Source organism: Syzygium oleosum, unplaced genomic scaffold, assembly GCF_021117445.2.
Source record: "Syzygium oleosum isolate NSW1041296 unplaced genomic scaffold, Sole_v2.1 Sole_v2.02, whole genome shotgun sequence".
NCBI classification, from domain to species: Eukaryota; Viridiplantae; Streptophyta; class Magnoliopsida; order Myrtales; family Myrtaceae; genus Syzygium; species Syzygium oleosum.
In genome coordinates this window covers 12,990,371-13,010,341 of record NW_026607486.1, presented here as the reverse complement: position 1 = coordinate 13,010,341, position 19,971 = coordinate 12,990,371, and the positions used below count along the sequence as shown (strand labels likewise).

The window sequence follows — 19,971 nt, the reverse complement described above, 5'->3', positions numbered from 1 at the left end:
GTGTCAATAATGATAATCTCTTTCTAAAGTGTTACATTTCAGTACTTGTACAAGCCAACTGGACGACCCTTTGGAAGCTGCTGATAAGCCTTTACATTACTTGTCCTAGAGGCCCAAGTTAATCGGAAAGCACGTGGAAAAGTCTATCTTCTCCTTTGATTAAGATCCAAGGTCCATGTGCGCCGAGAATAATGCCCTCTTGATTAAGGATTAGATTAAAGATTAGTGTATTGCGGAGGGGTTTCTAGCCTGGCAAATTTTGTCTGACATGAGGCCTAATCACACAAAGAGAAATGAATAATAAAAAAAATTGAATTAAACAAAATGAAATCAAAAATGAAATACGTGGTAAGGGATGACGTGAGTCGAAGCAATGCGTACAAGCGTTTTAGCCAATGGAGAGAGGGGAAGATGCATTCGAAAGGACAGTGGTTAAGCCAAAAGGGGGATTAATCAAATCCAATTATAGCCCCACTTGCCTATAATTACAAGCAGAAGAGAGGAAAAGGGATGATGGAAAGTGATGGAGAGGCAAAAGGTTAGAAAAAAGATAGGAATGGGTTCATGATCATTTCCAACTTGAGAATGCAATCTCCCATCATTTGCAGTCATGTGATTAGCATAGTGCAAGAGTTTTTTCACAAGCATCTCCCGAAAGCGCAACCGCATTCCGGCTCCGAATCATAGTACCGGCTCGCGTGACGGGGCGACGCACAAGCCGAAATCTAGGGCTCACACATTGAACCCGGGGATTCCCAAGCCCGACAACGATATCTCATTTGCCGGGCGCCCCCGAACACCCTTTTCCGACATCTTTAAAGCCGGTGGACCTCGAGGGAAAGCTGCGCAATGAATTCATAACCTAATGTAAAACGAGAGCCATGCGAAATCATAACGCATGGCGCCGTGCTGCGGTCCATCCGCCCTCCGCCTTCGACACATAAATTGGGACTTGGGAACATCGATGAGGTGAAACCTCGAATGTCCTTATTGATGACACACTCTTCAGAGTGGTCCTCGTAGCGTCCAAAAGAAGAACACGAAAGGGACTCGTTCTAACGTGGGGGCAAAACAAAGCAAAAGAGGGAGGGCGAGCAGAGCAGAGGAAGGAAGGTACGACAGCGGCAGCAGAGGTTGGCGCCTTGTTGCTGGTGGTAAATGGTGGTGGTGGTGGTGGTGGCGTTTGGTGGAGGTGGTCTCCAATCACGCACAGAGGACTCCGAAAATAAAACGACGAAAAAGCGAAAGGAAGAGATAGAGATAGAGATAGAGAGAGAGAGAAAGAGAGAGAGAGAGAGGACCACATGATTGGGCTCGTTGATGTCAGCCTCCTCTCCTCTCCTCTCCTCTCCTCTCCTTTGCTTTATTAAAGGAGGGGGAATAAATGTTGCAGGCCCACCATGTTAGTGTTCACCTTACGGGTTTTGTCAGAATGAATCCATGTTTCGACAACTTGTGGTTGTTCACTGTCGTTGTTCACTGTTCCGTGATGATCTATCTGCATCCTCTTACGTATACGACCTCTTCGAATATGATACAGACCAAGCAAATCTTCGAGCCCAGACATGAAAAGGGTCGAGGCCTTCCTCAAGTCCAAGGTTCTGGTCTACAGTGAGCCCAGGCTCCCAGAAGGAGCACCATATCGACTTGTCTGTGTTCTTACATTACCTTCTGTAGCAAGTCAGAGCAAGCTCCTCGCCTCAGGCCATCAAGCCGCCTAGTAAGAAGAACGAATATTGGGATGACGGAGATATGTAAATGTTTGAGATCGATCGGAGATTCCAGGCTAAGACATGACAAGGGTTGTCTTAAATCATATACCATATGAGCGCCGTTTTTTCCTTTCCCAAGAGAATGGATGTTCGCACCATGTGTACCGGAGCCGGAAAACACCATTTATGTCAGACGATAGATAGGAATACCTGTTTGAAGAGCCAGGTGTTTACCCACAAATGACAAACAAAAAAATACAATCCCCAAAGTCGGAAGGTTGTTTTTCGCTACGACGCAATATAGCAGAACTCTAGGGAAATCACTAAATGTGGCAAGCGGACTGAAACAGTGTCCAAGGAAGAAAGGTTATGGTGACACAGGCATATTTCAAAAACTTTGTGACACAGAATGATGCAGAGGATCTCAATGTCCAGGCTGTTTACCTCTGCAAACTTTTCCTCACAGTCGATTTCGTCTTGTGCATGAACAGTCCACGAAATGATCAAGGATTCGACTGGAATCCGTATTCTCAGCCATTAATGGCTTTGACCATCAGCCGCACTGGAGATACGATAGGACTATCAGGGTGCTAAATTTGAAGCTAGTAGTTCAAAAAACAGCAGAGTGCAGAAAACAGAGGCATGAAGGACATATTCTTCCAGATATAACAATAGGAAAAGCTACTTTTACCATATCTGCCTTTTCTAAAAAAAACTCTTCCCATTGGAAACGATAATAACAAAAACCATAGAGGATCCAATCCAGCATAATTTATGTGCTCTATCCCTCTCCGACTGCCAGAAGGGCTAACCACTTGACCTAATAAAAAATCTCGAGGAGACTATGAGGTTAAAAGTTGAAGCTTCAACAGAAATTACATCACGAGCTTAAGCTTCCAATAACTAGTCTGATGCCTACGCAACCAACATTTGCATGCAATGGCACTGGGCACATATCATCAAATCCATTCCGGTGAAGAAACTCAAGTAAGGAGCTTCAATGCAATGGTAGTTAGGAAACTTTGCTATATAACTAAGGTCAGCAGAAGCACTTGCTTAAGTTTTACCGACTACAGATGATTAAACATTAGAGAAAGGGCTAACTACCAAGCTGGCCTAAATATACTTCCTCACACATAATACCAGTTACAAACTAGTGGATAAGCACACACGCTTGCAAGGGTGATTGACTGCTCTTAATGTTTAAGTCGTAACTGCATGCGTCCGCGCTGTTTTCAAGTTCCAGACACAATCCGACAAATGGTAATCATTCTCAAGCTTTAAGTTAATGACAATGCAAATCACGTTGCCATGAATGTATAGTATTGTCTTTTGATCTCAAATAATTCGAAGAAGCACAAAATTTTACTTTGTCAAAGCAACTGCATACTCCCCAACCACTATAGCACCGAAATTCATCAAAAAGGAAATGAAGAAAATTGGATCTTCTAAGGTTAAAATCGTCTCATCCCACTAGCAACCAAGGTTCATGATACTAGAGTGCCACTAATGGCATCTTGTATTACAGGCTCTATTATCACAAAGAACCCCCAGCTTCAAGCATCGAGGAATTTCAGTGCGAAAGTAACTTCCTCCCACAGTCTGGGCAACATCAAAGCGTATGCTCGTAATTTGCGCAATCCTGTAGAGATCTAATTCAGACAATTCAACCAAACGACCAATATCTTACTCCAAGTAACTGGAACTGAATTGAAGGTCGGACACTGCAATAAGTTTCACGAGCATAGCCTAAACGTAGGTACAATGCTATCATGAAATGTAAGCTTTTCGAGATTTCAACTCAAAGCATAAACTCATTTGAGCATAACTCCAACTTTTTTCGCTAGTTAACTCCAAGCGCATTGCAATCATTGACCATATTTAATTCTACAGCCAGATTTGGTATTTTCCCCTCATTTCGACTTCCCAAAATGATAGCAACCACCAAATATCCGGAAAAGATCAACTAGCGAAATTTTCGGGTACCTAGATAAGCAAGTAGTTGCCCACTCTGTACCGGCGCCTCACCACTACTTAATTGATTCAATTGATTACCGGCCAGGCGATTTCATAAACCGAGCTTTCCTTAACCAGCTGACCTTACTTCATAACCTTAACATACTCATCAGATGATCAGATACTAGAAAAAGCCAAGTAATTTCCAACGATTGGCATGTGACAGACAAAATTTGGCCTGAGGAAAAGACCATGTCACAATGCAAAATGTATCACCAGCACTGCCAAATTCCGGTTCCCCGACATCACATTTGCCCATCAACTACAACTATCAGATATAACTCCTAACCTCGAAGCTCGGTCGCATTAACAACAATTTCAATAGAAGTTGCTACTTCCAAAATCAGCAATTAAACGAACCTTCGAACCTCTACGATCGATCGTCTCCTCCGTCCTTACGATCCCCGGCGATAAAAACCCCGGGCCGAGCCGTCCGCCGCCGAGTCCTGGACGGGAGGATGTTGTCCAAGTCGACCTCCGCGAGCGGATCGTCGGACAGATCGCTGTCGCTCTCCGAAGGGACGCCGGCATTGCCGTAATCATCGCTGCTGCTATCGCCACTATCCTCCTCTTCTTCTTCGACGATCAATTTGCCCTTCCCCTTATCGTCCTTCACAATCCCCTTACCCTTCACATCCACCGCGTCGCCTTCATCGTCTCCACCCTCTTCCTCTTCCTCTTCATCATCATCATCCTCGTCGTCGTCGTTGTCCTCGTAATCGTCGTCCTCTTCTTCCTCCTCCTCCTCAACCTCCACATCCGCATCCGCATCCGCTTCCGCTTCCGCTCGCTTTTCCTCCAGAACCGGGGCCTTCTCCGAGTGATTCCCCTCCCCGCGCGCGTTCCCGTCGCCGGACTCCGAGCGATCGTCGCCGCCGCCGCAGCCGCCGCAGCCGCCGTGGTTGAGGTTCTCCGGAGGTTCGAGCTTGAGGCTTTTCCCGGAGCGATCTCCTTCTCCTACTCCTCCACCTCCTTCTCCTCCTTCGGGTTCGCGGCGGGCGAGATCGGGCTTGCGCTTCGCGGGGAATGCGAATTCCTCGCGGTTCTCGGTGTTCGCCATGGAACTGGGGCGGCGTCGAAGGTCCCGGGGGTGGTTTCGCGAGGCGGAGAGGAGAGAGACTTCGGGGCGGTTTTTGGCCGATCGAAGGGAGGCGGATGCGGCGGAGAATGGTGGTGGGTGTTGGTTTTGTGTTATGGAGACACCGGCCAGCCACCGCTCGACGCAACGTTTTTTTTTTGTTGTGTTTTTTTTAGGGCTAAAGTAGAGGGGGTCGAGAAACGACGCCGCGGCGATCAAATAGAACACGCTCTATGGCTTTTATTTTTTTATTTTTTATTTAGAGAGAATCTCAAAAAAGATTCTGAACTTTTTCCGTAAATTAACACCCGTACATTTTGTCTCACGAGTGCCCTAACATGCTCGGACATCATCAGGCAAGCGAATTTAACGTGACTATACCGGGTCTTTTGAATACGCTCAAAGACGGTATTGCAAAGCACTGTCTCTTTAAAGATTGAGATTCGCGCAGAATTGAAACAAAGGGTTAGTTCTTTTTTTTTTTTTTTTTTTTTAAAGGCGTTTGCTCCGGTGAGAGGAGAAATCTTTCTCCTTGCTACCGAGGGAACAAAATTTATGGATGTAGAGGCTTTCATTTAACTGATTTCTTGATTGCTAGGTTCACAGTGTTCGATTCATTGATTCGACATTTTGGGGGTTTTTGCTGGCACTAGCAAAGTGTTGCGGTTTTTGTCGTGAGAAGCCACGGCATCGACAACCTACTCAGTATCTAATTTCCTGGTAAGCCTACTTGCATCTTCTTTTGGTGCATGCAGTAGGGTTTTGCGATTCAAATTGATTTGGTTGATGATCCCGTATCGATATGAATAAAGGGCAAAATCTAGGCAGATGTTTTGCTATTTTGTTATAGATGGAATACCATTTCTCAATTACGCACCACGTGGGTGGCTTTATGGAGTTTGGAGAAAATGTGATATATTTGGGTCTTGTCGAATACTACCTTGGGGGTTGAAGCATGAGTTTGTAAATTATGCTACACTTTGTGACCTATATGTTAAAATTAGGTTATAAAGTTCAAAAGTCAGGGTTATAGAATTCCTAATTATACTTTGAAGAATGAGACTATGCACAATTACAATAAGGATCAAGTGTTTCAATTGGTGGGTCTAGCATTAGGATTGGGTACAATTTGATGCTTGTGTTGAGGGAGAATTGATAGATACTGCTGATGTTGAATTGGTAGATGAAGTTAGGGTTAAAATTGAAAATAAGGTTGAAATAGGACATGGATATTCACTTGGGATTGAGGTAGGAGGAAATGAGGGCTCAAGTCAGGGCTGGGATTGGGGTTGGGCTTGAACATATGGGCTCTATCTAGGGTGAAGTTGAAGTTGAGGCTAGGGGTGAAGTAGAAAATAAATTTGAGTTTAAGGTTGAATTGTGAGATGAAGTTAGGGTTGAAGTTGGCTGGGGCTGGGGTTGGGCTTGAATGTGGGCTAGGCACGTAAGATATTGATACTGACATTGGCAATAAGAGTGATGACGACACTCTTTATTTTAGACATGGTATATCTCTTTTCAAAATGATGATGCAACTTGTGATGGTTATAAATGTGTTATAATGGATTTTTATTTCAATGTGATGGAATAAGATGTGAACTTGGGATGATTAATGGCTGGAGATTCAATGAATGAGTGTTGCGGGACTGCAAATTCTACTGCTATTAATGGTGTAAAATAGGTTTTACGAGATTAAAATTCAAGCAAGACTAGAGTATGATAAAACTCCGCGGCAATCAAATTTCTACATTTAATCGCTATAAAAAGTTATGTCGTGGCCAAGGCCATCAACTTGAATGTATCTCTAGTGACCCAAAATTTGGTTGCCAAAAGCCACCGGGACAAGAGAAGTGGCAACTTCTAGACATCAATTGGTGGCCAAATGTCGATTTTTGGCTAATAAGGGTGCGCATGACAATGTTTCTATGCCGGGGAACTATTTCTACTTAGAAAAGGTTCTTTTTTATTCTGTGCCCGGAAACAATTTCTAAGCATTTGAAGGCGTTTGGTAACTGTCCAAAATTTCTATGCCCGGGATAGAAAAGAACAGAAATGCGTTTGGTAACTACACAAAATTTCTTTTTATTAATAATATTTTAATAATATTTTGAATTATTTAATTTTTTTTTTCTTTCTACCCATTCTCTTCCTTGGCCATGGCCGGTCGCCGGCGGCCGGCGGAGGCGAGGGTCCCCCTTGCCGGCGAGGGCGAGGGCTGGACCCTTGCCGCCTGGGCGAGGCGGCTCGCCGTCAGTCATGGCGAGGTCGGCCTCGCCCAGATCGGGCGAGGCCGAGCATCGCCGTTGGTCGCGACGGCGAGCCGCCTCGCCCGGGCGGCGAGGGTCCGCCCTCGCCCTCGCCGGCAAGGGGGACCCTCGCCTCCGCCGGCCGCCGGCGAGGGCCGTGTCGCCCTCGCCGGCCCGGCGACCGGCCACAACCCAAGAACAGCAACACAAAAAGAAGAAAACAAAAAAAAGAAAAAGAAGAAAAAAAACTGATTCTCAAAATTGTCAGAAACAAGAAGCAACTTTTTTTACTTCTTGTTTCTCTTCCAAAACTCGTTTCGGGCACAAATTTTTGCAAAAATGTGCCCGGGAACAAAAAGTTTACTAAACGCATTTCTGTTCCCAAACTATTTCTGGGAACAAAAGAACAGAAATTTTTACTGTTTGGCACGTTACCAAACGGGCCCTAATTGGTTGCCAAAGAGTACTTCTAGTTCTAGCCATGATCCATTGATAAATCCTAGCGACCAAACATTTCGATCGCCATGAAACCTCCGTCGAGCAATTTTTGGTTGCTAACTTCTTACAACCAAATATCTGGTTGGAAAAATTTATGACAACCATATTTAAGCTTTTCGTGACCAAATTTTTTTGTCAAGAAGGACTGTTTTTCTTTTTGTAGTGGCTGCATGATCGCATGAGGCTTTTCATTATATCTAACTAATTAATGTGCAACATGTATGAAAAAAAAAAACATTAAAACTACTTTATTACGAAATGTTTGAATCATCGAAATAGTGGGAGCAATTATAGATAAAAATTCACAATATAAATAATCGTATATCATCGAGCTACCGCTCTCCTTTCTATTCCCTAGGTTAGGGTTTTCTCTCTTTTCCCTTGAAGCCTCCGCCTCTCTGCAGTGCCATCCCTGAGGGAGCTCTCTCCCTCTCTCCCTCCCTCCCTCTTCCCTCTTTTGAAGCTCTCTGTTTTTCTTTTCTCTCTTGATCTGGTTTGGGAGTTTGTGTGTGAGAATAAAGTTCTACAAATGATATTGAGTGAACGTGGAAACCGGTTCGGCCATTTGTCTAGTCGATAGCTACCGAGAAGGATGTTCGCAATGTGGCTCCACAACCTCTCTGAGATTAAGCCGCTCTCACTTCCTGATTTAGATTTATGTCAAGTTTTGAGGGTTTTACTCTCTCAAACTAGATTTAGATATAGATCTGGGAGCTCTTTATCGGTATTTAATCTGTGTTCCTTCAATATTTTGACGTTGGTATTTCAGCACGGCGAAGGTGATGAGGAGATGAACCTAGACATGCATTGCAAGTTGTTGCAAATGGAGTAGGAAATCTTGGCGTGTCTACAATACCGAATCTAGTAATCGGCCGGCAATCGTTTACGGTGATAGATTTGTTCTCGAGAAATGAGAATGTGCTTTCAGCTGCAGACTGTGCTTTATGACTTTTCCTTTATTTTGCGGTTATTTGTGATTTACTGGGAAAAGTGTCAAAAAAGTCATAAACCTTTGGAATTGATACCAATTTAGTCTTAAACCTTTTTTTTGTGCCAATTCAGTCATAAACCTTTTGCATTTGTGCTAATTTAGTCCTAAACCTTTTTTTGGTGCCAATTCAGTCCTAAACCTTTTTTTTGGTACCAATTCAGTCATAAACCTTTTTTTGTGCCAATTTAGTCCTAAACCTTTTGCATTGGTGCCAATTCAGTCATAAACCTTTTGTTTTTGTGCCAATTTAGTTATTCAAGCCAATTTTAGCAGGATTTTGCTGACATGGACGCCGGCCGGGCGTTAATGTGAACAACTTTTAATAATTTTTAATATTTATTATTATTTTTTCTTTTTTTGTTTTTTTTTCCTTCCCTCCCTCCTTCCTCTAGCCAGTCACCGGACTAGCGACCGGCCACTGGCGAGGCTAGCCCGCCAGTGACGACGAACGCGAGCCTCACCATGGCTGAGCGAGGCTAGACCTCGCCAGATCTGGCGAGGTCGTGCCTTGCCTAGCCGCCGGCGAGGTCGGGCCTCGCCCACCCAACATGAGGTTGCCCTCGCGGCCATTCGGTGAGGGCGAGCCTCGCTAGCCACTGGCGAGGCGACCTCGCCGGCGTTTGGCCTCTGGTTAGTCGCCGGTCTGGTGACCGATTGGAGGAAGGAGGGAGGTGAGGAAAAATAAAAGAAATAAAGGAAAAAAATAAATACAAATTAAAAAAATATTAAAAATTTATTTAAAGTTGTCCACGTCAGCGCCGGTGGCCGATCGACGTCCACGTCAGCAAAATCCGGCCAATTTTGGTTGGAAGGACTGAATTGGCACAAAAACAAAAGGTTTAAGATTGAATTGATACCAATGCAAAATGTTTAGGACTGAATTGGCACATATGCAAAAGGTTTATGACTTTTTTGACACTTTTCCTGTGATTTTTTTAATATTTCTTTCTTTTTTTTCCTTGGCCATGGTCGGTCGCCAGCGACCGGCAACAGGCCAGGGCGTCGTGGCCCTCGTCGTCGTTAGGGGCGGTGAGGGCTACCCACGCCGGCCCTAGCCAATCGCCGGTGGATGGTCGCCGGTGGCTGATCGCCGGCGGCGGGCCGAGAAAAAGATGAAGAACAAATAAAAAAGAAAGAAGAAAACCAAGAAAAATCAGAAATGAAAAAATTGTTCCAGAATTAAGAAGCTACTTTTTTTTTGCTTCTTGATTCTGTTCCAAAACCGATTTTGGGAACAATTTTTTGCAAATTTGTGCCCGGGAACAAAAATTTTAACAAATGGATTTCTTCTCCCAAACTGATTCTGGGAACAAAAGAACATAAATTTTTACTATTTGGCAAGTTGCCAAACGCTCCCTTAGAGAACTCAACTGCATAAAAAAAAGTTCAGTGACTTTATTGCATATTTTGCAAAAATTTAAGGATTATTGGCGCCTTTTATCCCTATATTTTTTTGGACTGACCTTCTATCCCTATATGAAAAACATTTGAGTGATTAAATAGAATTATTGTCTCGTGCATTTTCTCATGGATTTAAAATTTTTTAAATCAGTAAATTTGGGCAAGAAAAAAAGATCGAGATTCCTTAAAATAGCAGGTTTTATTTGCTTTTCTTTGCTCAATATATTAGTACAGATAACAAGCAATGAAATGATATTAAAGTTCACAGAAGTAAAACTAAACTAGCGAAGTAGATGACTGCATGCTTAAAGATACAACTACAAACAAATTAAAGTAATCGTGGAACCAATTAAAAAAATAGACAATAATTCTTCCAAATATTGAAACTTCTCAAGAAGACCCTGTCGCAAGTGTAACTTGTTGCCCAAAATAAGAGAGCTTCTGAAGATTTCTTATGGTAGTATTGTTATCCAATGAGAAAGAAAAGGAAAGAGAGTAGAAAAAAGACTTTTGAAAACACCACGCTTTTGCGAAAATTCCTTTTCTTAAAAATATCATTTTTTTATATGAAGTGGTCAAAATAGTCACATCTTTTTTTTTTTTCTAAAAATGTGTCTCAATGTCGACTTTCGTTTTTATTTTTCCTTAAAAAACATAAAGAAACCAGCCCTAAGTATACAACTTTTTGCTCACATTGATTGATCTGTTTTTTAAAATCCAGGACAAAGAAGTGGAGATTGGGCCATCGGGAGGCCTATAGACTAGCCTTTAATTTTCATACATCTGTTAAACGTAGACCTTCTGCTTGTGAAAAAAAATTTGACTCAAAACAATTTGCATGCAGCTAATAGTAATTGAACGGTAATCTCCAATTCTTGAACAATAAATCCCCCGACACTTTAATTAATTGTGCCAAGACAACCTTGACGGTTCACTATATCGAATTCTCTAGCTTAAACTTTTCATCCTTCTCTTATACTTTTGTCATCGTTCTTGACATTCACGTAAAAGAATGTTAGACTATAAAATGTGCAACTTATGCGATATTTTGGAAATCCAACTTTCGCTTTTACCAAATCAAGTTCGTACCTCAAAATACATGCATAAAGAAATATGCTAAGAAGTGCATTTAGGACATTCACTAATCGGCATCCAAATAAAGAAATATCGTAATCTTCAATATACCGATTATCCTCGAGATATTAAGCAATTAAAACATGTTTTAATAAGTGTCGGAAACCCTCTTTAATGAAACTCCTACATAACTATTTTTTTACTTTTGTGAAAATCCGATCAAGCGAGCACCATCAATCATCAGTTATATTGGGACCGTGGTTAGTGGGTTTTGCCCAACTGAAGATCCCGTGCATGGCGTTTACGTGGCTTGAAACGTCCCACCTCGTATTTACCAAAGGAAAACAAGAAGAACTTTTGACTTCTTCCTTCTCTCCGTCTAAGCTATAGTCCGGCGACCGCGCGGTGGCTCTTCGGTCATCACGATCGCGCGCCAAAGGAGATGCTGCCTCTCTGCACGTCAGATACCTTCAAGGGCAAAGGGTCCCGAATGGGCTTTCCCCCCTCCATCTGCAAGCATGAAGCTCTTACTGCCAAAATCATGGTGGATGTTCGTTGATGTCGGCTTTGCAGGATAGGTAGCGATGACACGACAACTACTGCTGCAATTCATGCAGAACTGCCTTCCATCTGCTGAGACAGACTCTTATCGCCAAGAAGACCAGCTTGCTAAGTTCCAACCAGAATAAACAAATCTAGGTCGTGCAGGTTTGGGTTCCATCTGAAGTACGATTCTGCTTTGATTTTCTGTCCTCTCTTCTATGATATCTGCTGCGCCTCCAGGAGCCTGCACAGCGGCTCCTTCTGCGAATCGAAAGCCTAAAAAAGTACCTTCTGTCCCTTTTACTTTCGAAAGAATGTACATCCCCGCTTCACAAGATAAACTCTTATATCTTTGGCGTTTCATGCTGCGGTTGTGTGGGGAAGTTGGTGGAGATAAAAAAGGATCTCGAGCTTCAGGATTTGGATTCCTGATGCGGGAGGCGATTAAGCATTCTGTGACACTGACGCTATTGGTCCTGTAAAGCATCGGCCGGTCAGAATCTCGATGGAGCGAGGGGGAAGCACTGAATACCTCAGATAAGGGCATTACAGTCAATTGCTCTCATCGGGCTGTGTAAAAAGCCATTTTGGCCGTGTATCATATAGGCACACAGTCATAATGAAGAATATCACATTGAGAGTATTTTAGTTCAATAAGCACCCAAACTTAATCCACTCGCTATACAACTTAATCTACCCAGTTTTCATCGAAAAGACAAAGTCACCCTCAATCATTCAATTGCCACTTAAAGTGGTGACCCAAAAATTATTACTTTCCCTTTTTTTCTTTAGTTTTTCTATCTACATGTATGATCAAATTTCCATAATAAGAATGGAGTGCTTGATCTTCAAGTCTAGGGAGGGACGTCGAAGCACAAGCTTTAGTTGTTTCACTCTTTGGATCTTAGTAGTCCAAAAGTCTGTCTGTTGTTTTGTTAATGTTAATGGTGGGTATTCCATGTATATTAAGAGGCACTTTGTTTTCTTTGACTTTATTTTTGTCAAAATTAGCTTTATTGAAGAAAAATCTGTAGAAAAATTGGTTCTTATCTACATTGTCGAGCAAATTTATGATTAATTGTCAAGTAGAATCTAGAAAAATTTCAACATAAATAACTATTTAACACGGTCACATGTTCATAAACTTTCATTTATTGTTTTGCATATTACCATCAAACTCTTTCTTATCAATTTTCTTTTTTTTTTATGTATATATATACATAAAATGGGATGATCGGATGAAGCAAAAAAAATCCTCTTTAAAGATTTTCCAAACAAAGACTACAGTTACACAGTGTGAAACTTTAAAAGATGAAATTAATAAAAGCTTTGCATAAAATAAGACTTTGTTAAAATGCCAATGATATTTCATGTATTGTGGATTGACAAAAATTAGTATCATTCGTGGAGAGTTGACGAAAAACTACTAAGATACCTTGATATGCATAGCTTGTTCACGTCGATATTTTTTAGTGTATTTCTTAGTATTCCGATGACGTCTTACATACTCCATGTAAAATGTCTCGCCAATAGTAATGAAACAACACAAATTATTTGATGTAGTAAATAAAGAAACTTAATTTATTTTAGACTAACAATATTAATAAAAGAATTCACCGGGAAAGTGAGTTTTGAGGTGGAGGAATAAAGAATAGATGTGTTGTTGTAAGAGCAATGATGAAGAAAAGACTAATTTTTATAATCTAAATAATAATAAGTTTAAATGTGACGGTAAATCGTGAAAGGAAAATAACTAGGTTAATAGAAACTATGCAAATATGTAAATCATTAAGGCCGATTTTTGTGCAAATATGGAAACTATTAAGGCCGATTTGTGTCTATCTTGTAAAAAAGGAGTGGATTTAGTCATATAGGAGTGGAAATAGCCCCAAACCTTACACACGATAATTATTTATGAATAGTCTAAGCTGTGTATTGTTTTATCTTTCAAAATTCAGTGGCTTATATAATTATATTTTTTATTACCAATTAATCTTTGCGAAAGTGTAGAGCACTTTTTATTTTATTTTTTGGTCGAAGTAGAGCACTTTTTATGAAATGTCGAAAAAGAAACGAGATATTTTCGACATATAATTAAGCAAGTAGACCTGAGGCAATTACAAACTTTATACAGTTGATGCAACAACATCGTCCATGTCATGAGTGAAAATCAGATCATATATATGTTTTCTCATCCCCACGTAGAACTCAAAAACCTTTCGTAGCAAACGATGGCAACTCATGCCAGAGAAAACAGAAAGCACCATGTGTGCTCTCTGAGTTTCCAGTTGCAGAAGTATCAAAACCCAATTCGAATCTTGAAGAGAGAGAGAGAGAGAGAGAGAGAGAGAGAGAGAGAGGCCACTGATTTCTGGGTTGGTGGTGAAGCAACAGACGAAACCAGGAAAGAGAGGGGAAAAATACAACAAAAGAAAGAGGAAAAACTGAAGAGAGACGCAGAACTTTTGAAACACCTGGAACCCTAACGTGCTCCATTCGTCCTCCTCCGCTTGGCCAGACCCCAACCCCCTCCCCTCCTCCCTCCACCACCTCATTACTCCACTCTCTCTCTCTCTCTCTAGCCCAATCGTTTTTCTTCCCGTTTCTCAATGCTAACCGCTGAACTCCAACCCAAACCAAACCCCAGTTCAACACCTTATCAGTCATCACCATCCTCTCGACTTTGCGTTTCTTTTTAATTCCTATCCATCACATGTCTTTATGCACCTAGACATACATGTGCGTCGTTGAGAATCCACACAGAGAAAGATCTAAACGCAATCCTCCATGAATGAATGCACATAGCCCACCTGTCTCCACTCCCTCACCCCCTCTTGCGCTCACCAAACCAAACCCTTGCTCCCCAAAGAACGAGCCAAAGAAAACGAAAAGGAAATGACAATGAGAACCCGAATGCAGCAGGCACACATGTCACCATGGCCTCGCAGCGTAATCACCAATGCAGATGAAAGTTCAAAAAAAAAGAGAGAGAAAAAGAAAAGCCTTCCCATAAACGGAAATATAAAGAAAGCCACACCACTCATCACGTAGAGAGAGACAGTAGAGAGTAGAGAGAGAGACAAATTTTTAGACTTCGGCCTCTTCTCAACACCCACCTCACCACCACCACCACCACCTGTAGCTCCTCCATCTGCAACAGACTCTCAGTCCCCCCCCTCCCCCGCTCACTCTCTCTCTCTCTCTCTCTCCCCGCGTCCCCTTTACACTGAAACCCAGAAGCCACGACCACCACCCACTCACTCGCCGTGGGGCAAAAATGATGATGGTGGCGGATCACGATGAGGATCGTGGGCTCAAGAACCACATTGCCGGGTCGGGTCGCGACGGGCCGGACCTGGTCGCGGCCGTGGCCACCCTCGGGGCGGTCCAGAGGAGGAAGAGGATGGCCAGGTTCAGGCGCCCTCGCGTCAGCTTCCTCCCTTTCCCCCGCGCCTCCGCCTCGCACGTGCCGCATTGCCCCCCGCTCCTCCAGCCCCACCCACGTGTGAGCCCCCCCATCCATTTATTTTTGCCCTTGTCATTTCTTTATCAATTGCAGCTATTCCTTTTTTCATTTAATCCCTCGTTAATAAAGATCGATGTCATGTTCCGCCTAATTTGGGTTGGTCAATGGGGTCACTGAAAATCCTCTCATTTTCAAGACCGACCTTTGGCTCCTACTATGGATCTTCATAAATTTCTTTTCCGGTAATTAATAAACAATAAACATCGGGTTCATATCTGCAGAGAGAAGTAAAATCGAAGCATAATTTTATCTAAATTCGAGAAAATCGTACGGTGGGTAGTTGGTTATTTTCGTTTCTGTTGATGAATTTGACGATCAAGTGAAGCTATACATGTAAATAGCAAAGAATATTAGGAAGCTTATAGTTTCTGAACATAGCAAATAAAGGGGCAAAATCAGGAAAATAACAAAGGGAACCGAAGAACGTTTTGATCTGACCAAGGTGCCGAGAGCTATCATTAGCAGAACATTGGGACATGAAATTTCGATAATATCCGAGGGCTTTCGCAGAAGAGTTCAAAGATATCTTCTGATTTAGCAAAGGGCTCAGCATTGATATCTCTTGGTCTCATTTAGTCAAATCTTCGTGTATAGGATTTATTAGATCTTCAATCCAACATGACGACTCCATGGAATTCCTATAAATAATAGAGATTATATGTATATATCTAGGGAATTTTCTTGAATGGCTTCATGTGGATATTTGGAGTCGATTGGTTCCGTTTAACTGCTCGCTAATGTTAACTTTCCTAATGGATATGACGGGTGATGGCAATGGATCTTCCATACCGTTTGGGCATTTTGAGTTCACCATATCTAGTAATTTTCTGGATCTAGTAAAGCATTATGTATGTCATTTCAGTGACAATGACTGTAAGTAACGATAGTCGTCCTTTACACAGCAAGTTATCTTGTTGGTATTAGTCTATGCTCGGACACTGATTTCACAATGGATATCCTTAGCTTCCTTGAATTATGAATTATGTTATTCACTTCAATTTGCTGCGAGCAATGATACATGTTCTGAGTATCCTCTTTGTAATAATGTCGCAAAAAATTTTATGACTCGAGTTGGATTATAGGAATTTGATCAACGGAGACTGAGGTTCCTCTTCCAAAAGGAACTCAAGAACAGTGATGTGAGCTCCTTGAGAAGAATGATACTCCCAAAGGTATATGCTTATGTCTCTACATCTAATTAACTTTGCCAGTTGTTACCATATGAAATTCTCAACTTGAGGCCGTTAGCGTTAACAAGTAGTAATTATTACCAACTATTTTAAATTGGTAACTACCATTATTTTAGAAAGCGGCGGAGACTCATCTTCCCACACTCGAATCCAAGGAGGGCATTCCCGTAAACATGTACGATTTGGATGGTCAGCACACATGGAGTTTCAAATACAGGTTCAAGTATACTACTATATTAACCTAAATCCCATTGGTTGCACATTGGGCCATGCCTATAGTAACCAATTTAGCTCATCTAGGATAGTTTTGGCCGACTATCATTAAGATGGAACATTGTGTTTTTTCCTCGCTTTTCTCTTTTAACGTAGTGACATTGCTGAATCAACATCTCTCTTCCAGATTTTGGCCTAATAACAATAGTCGGATGTATGTCCTTGAGAACACCGGTATGCACATCATTGTTTAGTTGATCAAGATTCACTTTTCGACTATTTTATCTCTCACTTTCACGATACTCAATAGGAACTTATATGGTCTTTTTTATGTCCTAGGGAATTTTGTCACCACACATGGGTTACAACTTGGAGACTTCATCATGGTGTACCAAGACTGTCAAAATGACAACTATGTAAGCTAAATGTTATGCTATATACACAAATGCTAATGGATGAATGAGCTTGAGAAAATTTCCAAATACATAGCTATTCTAATTATTGACAACAGGGATTCACTATAATCATCCCCATTTTCATAGGTGATTCAGGCCAAAAAAGCTTCTGAAGAAGATGTTTATACGGATATCGCCAAGAGCACCATCAGCGACTTGGCTCTTCAAGACCACTATGAGATGAACAATAACATCAACTCCTTCGATGAGAGTTACCCTGCGATCGATCAAGACGTGGAGATGTCATTTGTCTACGACACCAGCTTCTCGAATGACTCTCCGCTTGATTTCTTGGGCGGATCCATGACCACCTATGCCAGGATTTCCCCACCGGAAAGCTTCGGTTCAGTCGACAACTTGTGCCTCGATGACTTTTGTTGAGTTCATGATCTTGGTTTAGCCGAATTAAAGCCGATTTTTGCTAGATCTTGAAAAATGTTGAGTCGAGGTGACATGTTTTGGCCACGATTGGTAACTTTTTTTTGTATTGATCTTTTGAATCCATATATATATGCTTACATCTATGTAGCTTTCAATAAGAAATAACGAGTGTATGTCAAACTCTCTGGAATGCTTTTGCTGTACTGAACAGTCTGTTATTTTGGACTATTGTTAGTGAGTGTTGTGGGCGAATATACGAAGTTTTCGGACGACCTCCCAATTATTACCCCTACCGGAGAACCCGTGCGTGGCATTTATGTGACTTGAAATGTTCCAAATCGCAATTGCCAAAAGGAAACGAGAATTTTTTTGAGAAATGATTAAGTAACTATAAGATCAATAACATATTTTACATCATAAAAATTAATAAAAAATAATTATAAATTATTGTAGGGTTTACTCATTTAAGAATTTATGGATCACAATATGTTGTTTTTCTTACAATGGTCCAAAGACTATTATGTTAGCAAAGTCCAATTTTTTTTTTTATAAACGCGGGTCTCACTCAAGAATCAAATTTAAATTTAGAGATAGAGAACGAGACAAAGAGAGATCGGCTAATTTGAAATATCCAGAATTTACCCAAATTGACTTTTTTTGTTCAGCTCCTTATTTACCGCCCATTTACCAACTGCGCAATCAAATGCCCAGAAACAAAACTTTACAGAGTTAAGTACATCGAAAGACTCAATACTTGTCACAAAATTGTAATCGAATTTTAAAACTTTTAGATGGTACTAGGGGTGAGCGGTTCCTAGTTCGGTCCTGTCCAACCTAAGAACCGAGAACCAGACCGGGAGGACAGGTTCTCAGTTTCTAGGACTGGAGACCGAACCAGCTAGTCTTAGGACCGTTGACCGGTTCCAATAGGACCAATCACTTATTGGTAAAGGCAAGAGGGAATTAGGGAAATTAGATTAGGCTTTCTATTTTTTTAAAAAAAATTAAAAAGTAAATAAATATATATATGAAAAAATTAGAAAAATATATATTTATCGGTCTAGTCTCAGTCGGTCCGGTTCCCACTCTAGAACCGAGAACCGTACGCCCGGAAATCGATTCCACATTTAGGAACCGAGAACCGGAACGATATTCCCGAGAATTGGACCAAACCCGATTGGTCCGGTCCGGTCCCGGTTTAGGTGGTCCATCTTGCTCACCCCTAGATGGTACAATCGAATCCTAAAAATTGGAGAAACTTGTCCAGAAAGTCCTAAATATATTATACTTTCACTAATTCAGTCTTAAACTTTTGAATTGTGTCAATTGAGTTTTAAATCTCTTTACGTTTTGCCAATTAAGTTTATCTAGCAAATTTTAGCCGAAAATCGCTATTGTGGATGCTAACCGCCCTACGTGATACAATTAGTGTTAACATTGACAATTTTTAATTATATTTCAATATTTTTTTGAATTTTTTATTTTTCTTTTCTTCTCTTTTCTTTCTTTACTTTTTTCTTTCTTTTTCTATTTTTTTTCCCTTTTTCCTCCGCCGATTATCGCCTACTGCACATTAATACTTATTTTAAGTTGATGAAGATAAAGTAATAGTTATAGATCTTTGATGTTTTGATGCATGATGATGATTACGGTTCTTAAGGTATTCTTTGCCCCCACTATTATTGCTACCAGGTTTAGAACAAATATACCTCCATGATATATACCAAAACTGCAGAGAAACAAATTCAACAATTACTCAATTTCTCTCTTGAAATTTCACTTTGAATGTGTTATCAAAGTTTTGTATATGAAAAGAGAAGAAGGGGGAGTTACAAAGAAGAGTTGTTGTTTTGAAAAAAACGTGTACAATAATGTATGATTTGGTGCTATTTATAAACAACCAATCGACACATCTCTTGAGAATAGGTAATTTATCCCAACCATCACCCATTTCGTGATAAACCATCACAACTTTTCATGTCAACAATCACTTCTTTTCATAGAGAAAAAAGTCACGTCTTTTCATGATAACAAACTATTTCAACATTATCTGTATCTAGCGTGCGATTATCTCACCAAGTGCTAGAGGGGAACTTCCATGTTGTAGTTGATTGAAGGAGTTGTAGATCGAGAGAGCTCTAACAATTGTAATCCATAGACTCGATTTGTCTTGCCAAAAAACTAGATCTCTAGATATTCTTGCCAAATGTTTCTCTATCTCCAGATATTCCGTAACATTGCAGCAATTAAATTGACCAACGTTAAGTCATCTTTATTCTTCTAATCACCGCCACCGCGTGACATGGGGAGTGTCTGCAAGCCCTCGCCCCGCAAATCGCGGGTGCCCTCACCGGCGAAGTTGGGGGCGGCAAAGTTAGAGCCTAAATCTTTAGGCCATAGAAATGCGATAAATTTTTCCCACTTTCTTGAATATGGCTCCTCCTCCGTGTCATTTGCTTGTTGTATGGTTTTTGTTTCTCAGGGAAAGAGTTTGAATGGCTTGACATTGAACTTGGTGGTTACATTCAACATCTTCTACTTTACTTAATTAAGGTTAATAGCCATGTAGAAAAGAGAAAATAATAAATAAAAAAACACATCGGGTCTTTGCTTTAGCAAGTTAGGCCGAGTTAATTTTATTACTCCA

At 41.1% G+C, this 19,971-nt stretch overlaps 2 protein-coding genes across 3 annotated transcripts; one reads left to right on the top strand and one right to left on the bottom strand.

The window, feature by feature from the left end:
* Nucleotides 1-1,472: 1,472 nt before the first annotated feature.
* Nucleotides 1,473-4,973, bottom strand: LOC115681889 (uncharacterized). Of its 2 annotated transcripts, XR_008814974.1 has the most exons (3): nucleotides 4,089-4,973; nucleotides 2,157-2,274; nucleotides 1,473-1,922 (listed from the first exon to the last, which is right to left on the bottom strand). XR_008814974.1 is itself a non-coding variant. In XM_030605990.2 (2 exons), the coding sequence occupies exon 1, from the start codon at nucleotides 4,786-4,788 to the stop codon at nucleotides 4,099-4,101; it is 690 nt and encodes a 229-aa protein (XP_030461850.1). In that variant the 5' UTR covers nucleotides 4,789-4,973; the 3' UTR covers nucleotides 2,972-3,354; nucleotides 4,089-4,098. The 2 variants fall into 2 exon arrangements, 1 of the variants encoding a protein (XP_030461850.1); XM_030605990.2 differs by lacking the exons at nucleotides 1,473-1,922; nucleotides 2,157-2,274 and adding an exon at nucleotides 2,972-3,354.
* Nucleotides 4,974-14,836: 9,863 nt separating this feature from the next.
* LOC115681812 (B3 domain-containing transcription factor FUS3-like) lies at nucleotides 14,837-17,324 on the top strand. The gene is made up of 6 exons (XM_030605887.1): nucleotides 14,837-15,064; nucleotides 16,168-16,257; nucleotides 16,392-16,492; nucleotides 16,676-16,722; nucleotides 16,828-16,904; nucleotides 17,031-17,324. The coding sequence occupies exons 1-6, from the start codon at nucleotides 14,837-14,839 to the stop codon at nucleotides 17,322-17,324; spliced, it is 837 nt and encodes a 278-aa protein (XP_030461747.1).
* Nucleotides 17,325-19,971: the final 2,647 nt, after the last annotated feature.

Coding starts and splice junctions, on each gene's coding strand:
- LOC115681889 (XM_030605990.2), bottom strand. CDS start 4,788: ATGGCGAACACCGAGAACCGCGAGGAATTCGCATTCCCCGCGAAGCGC.
- LOC115681812 (XM_030605887.1), top strand. CDS start 14,837: ATGATGATGGTGGCGGATCACGATGAGGATCGTGGGCTCAAGAACCAC. Junction 16,493..16,675: donor ACATGGAGTTTCAAATACAG/GTTCAAGTATAC, acceptor TCTCTCTTCCAG/ATTTTGGCCTAATAACAATA. Junction 16,723..16,827: donor GTATGTCCTTGAGAACACCG/GTATGCACATCA, acceptor TTTATGTCCTAG/GGAATTTTGTCACCACACAT.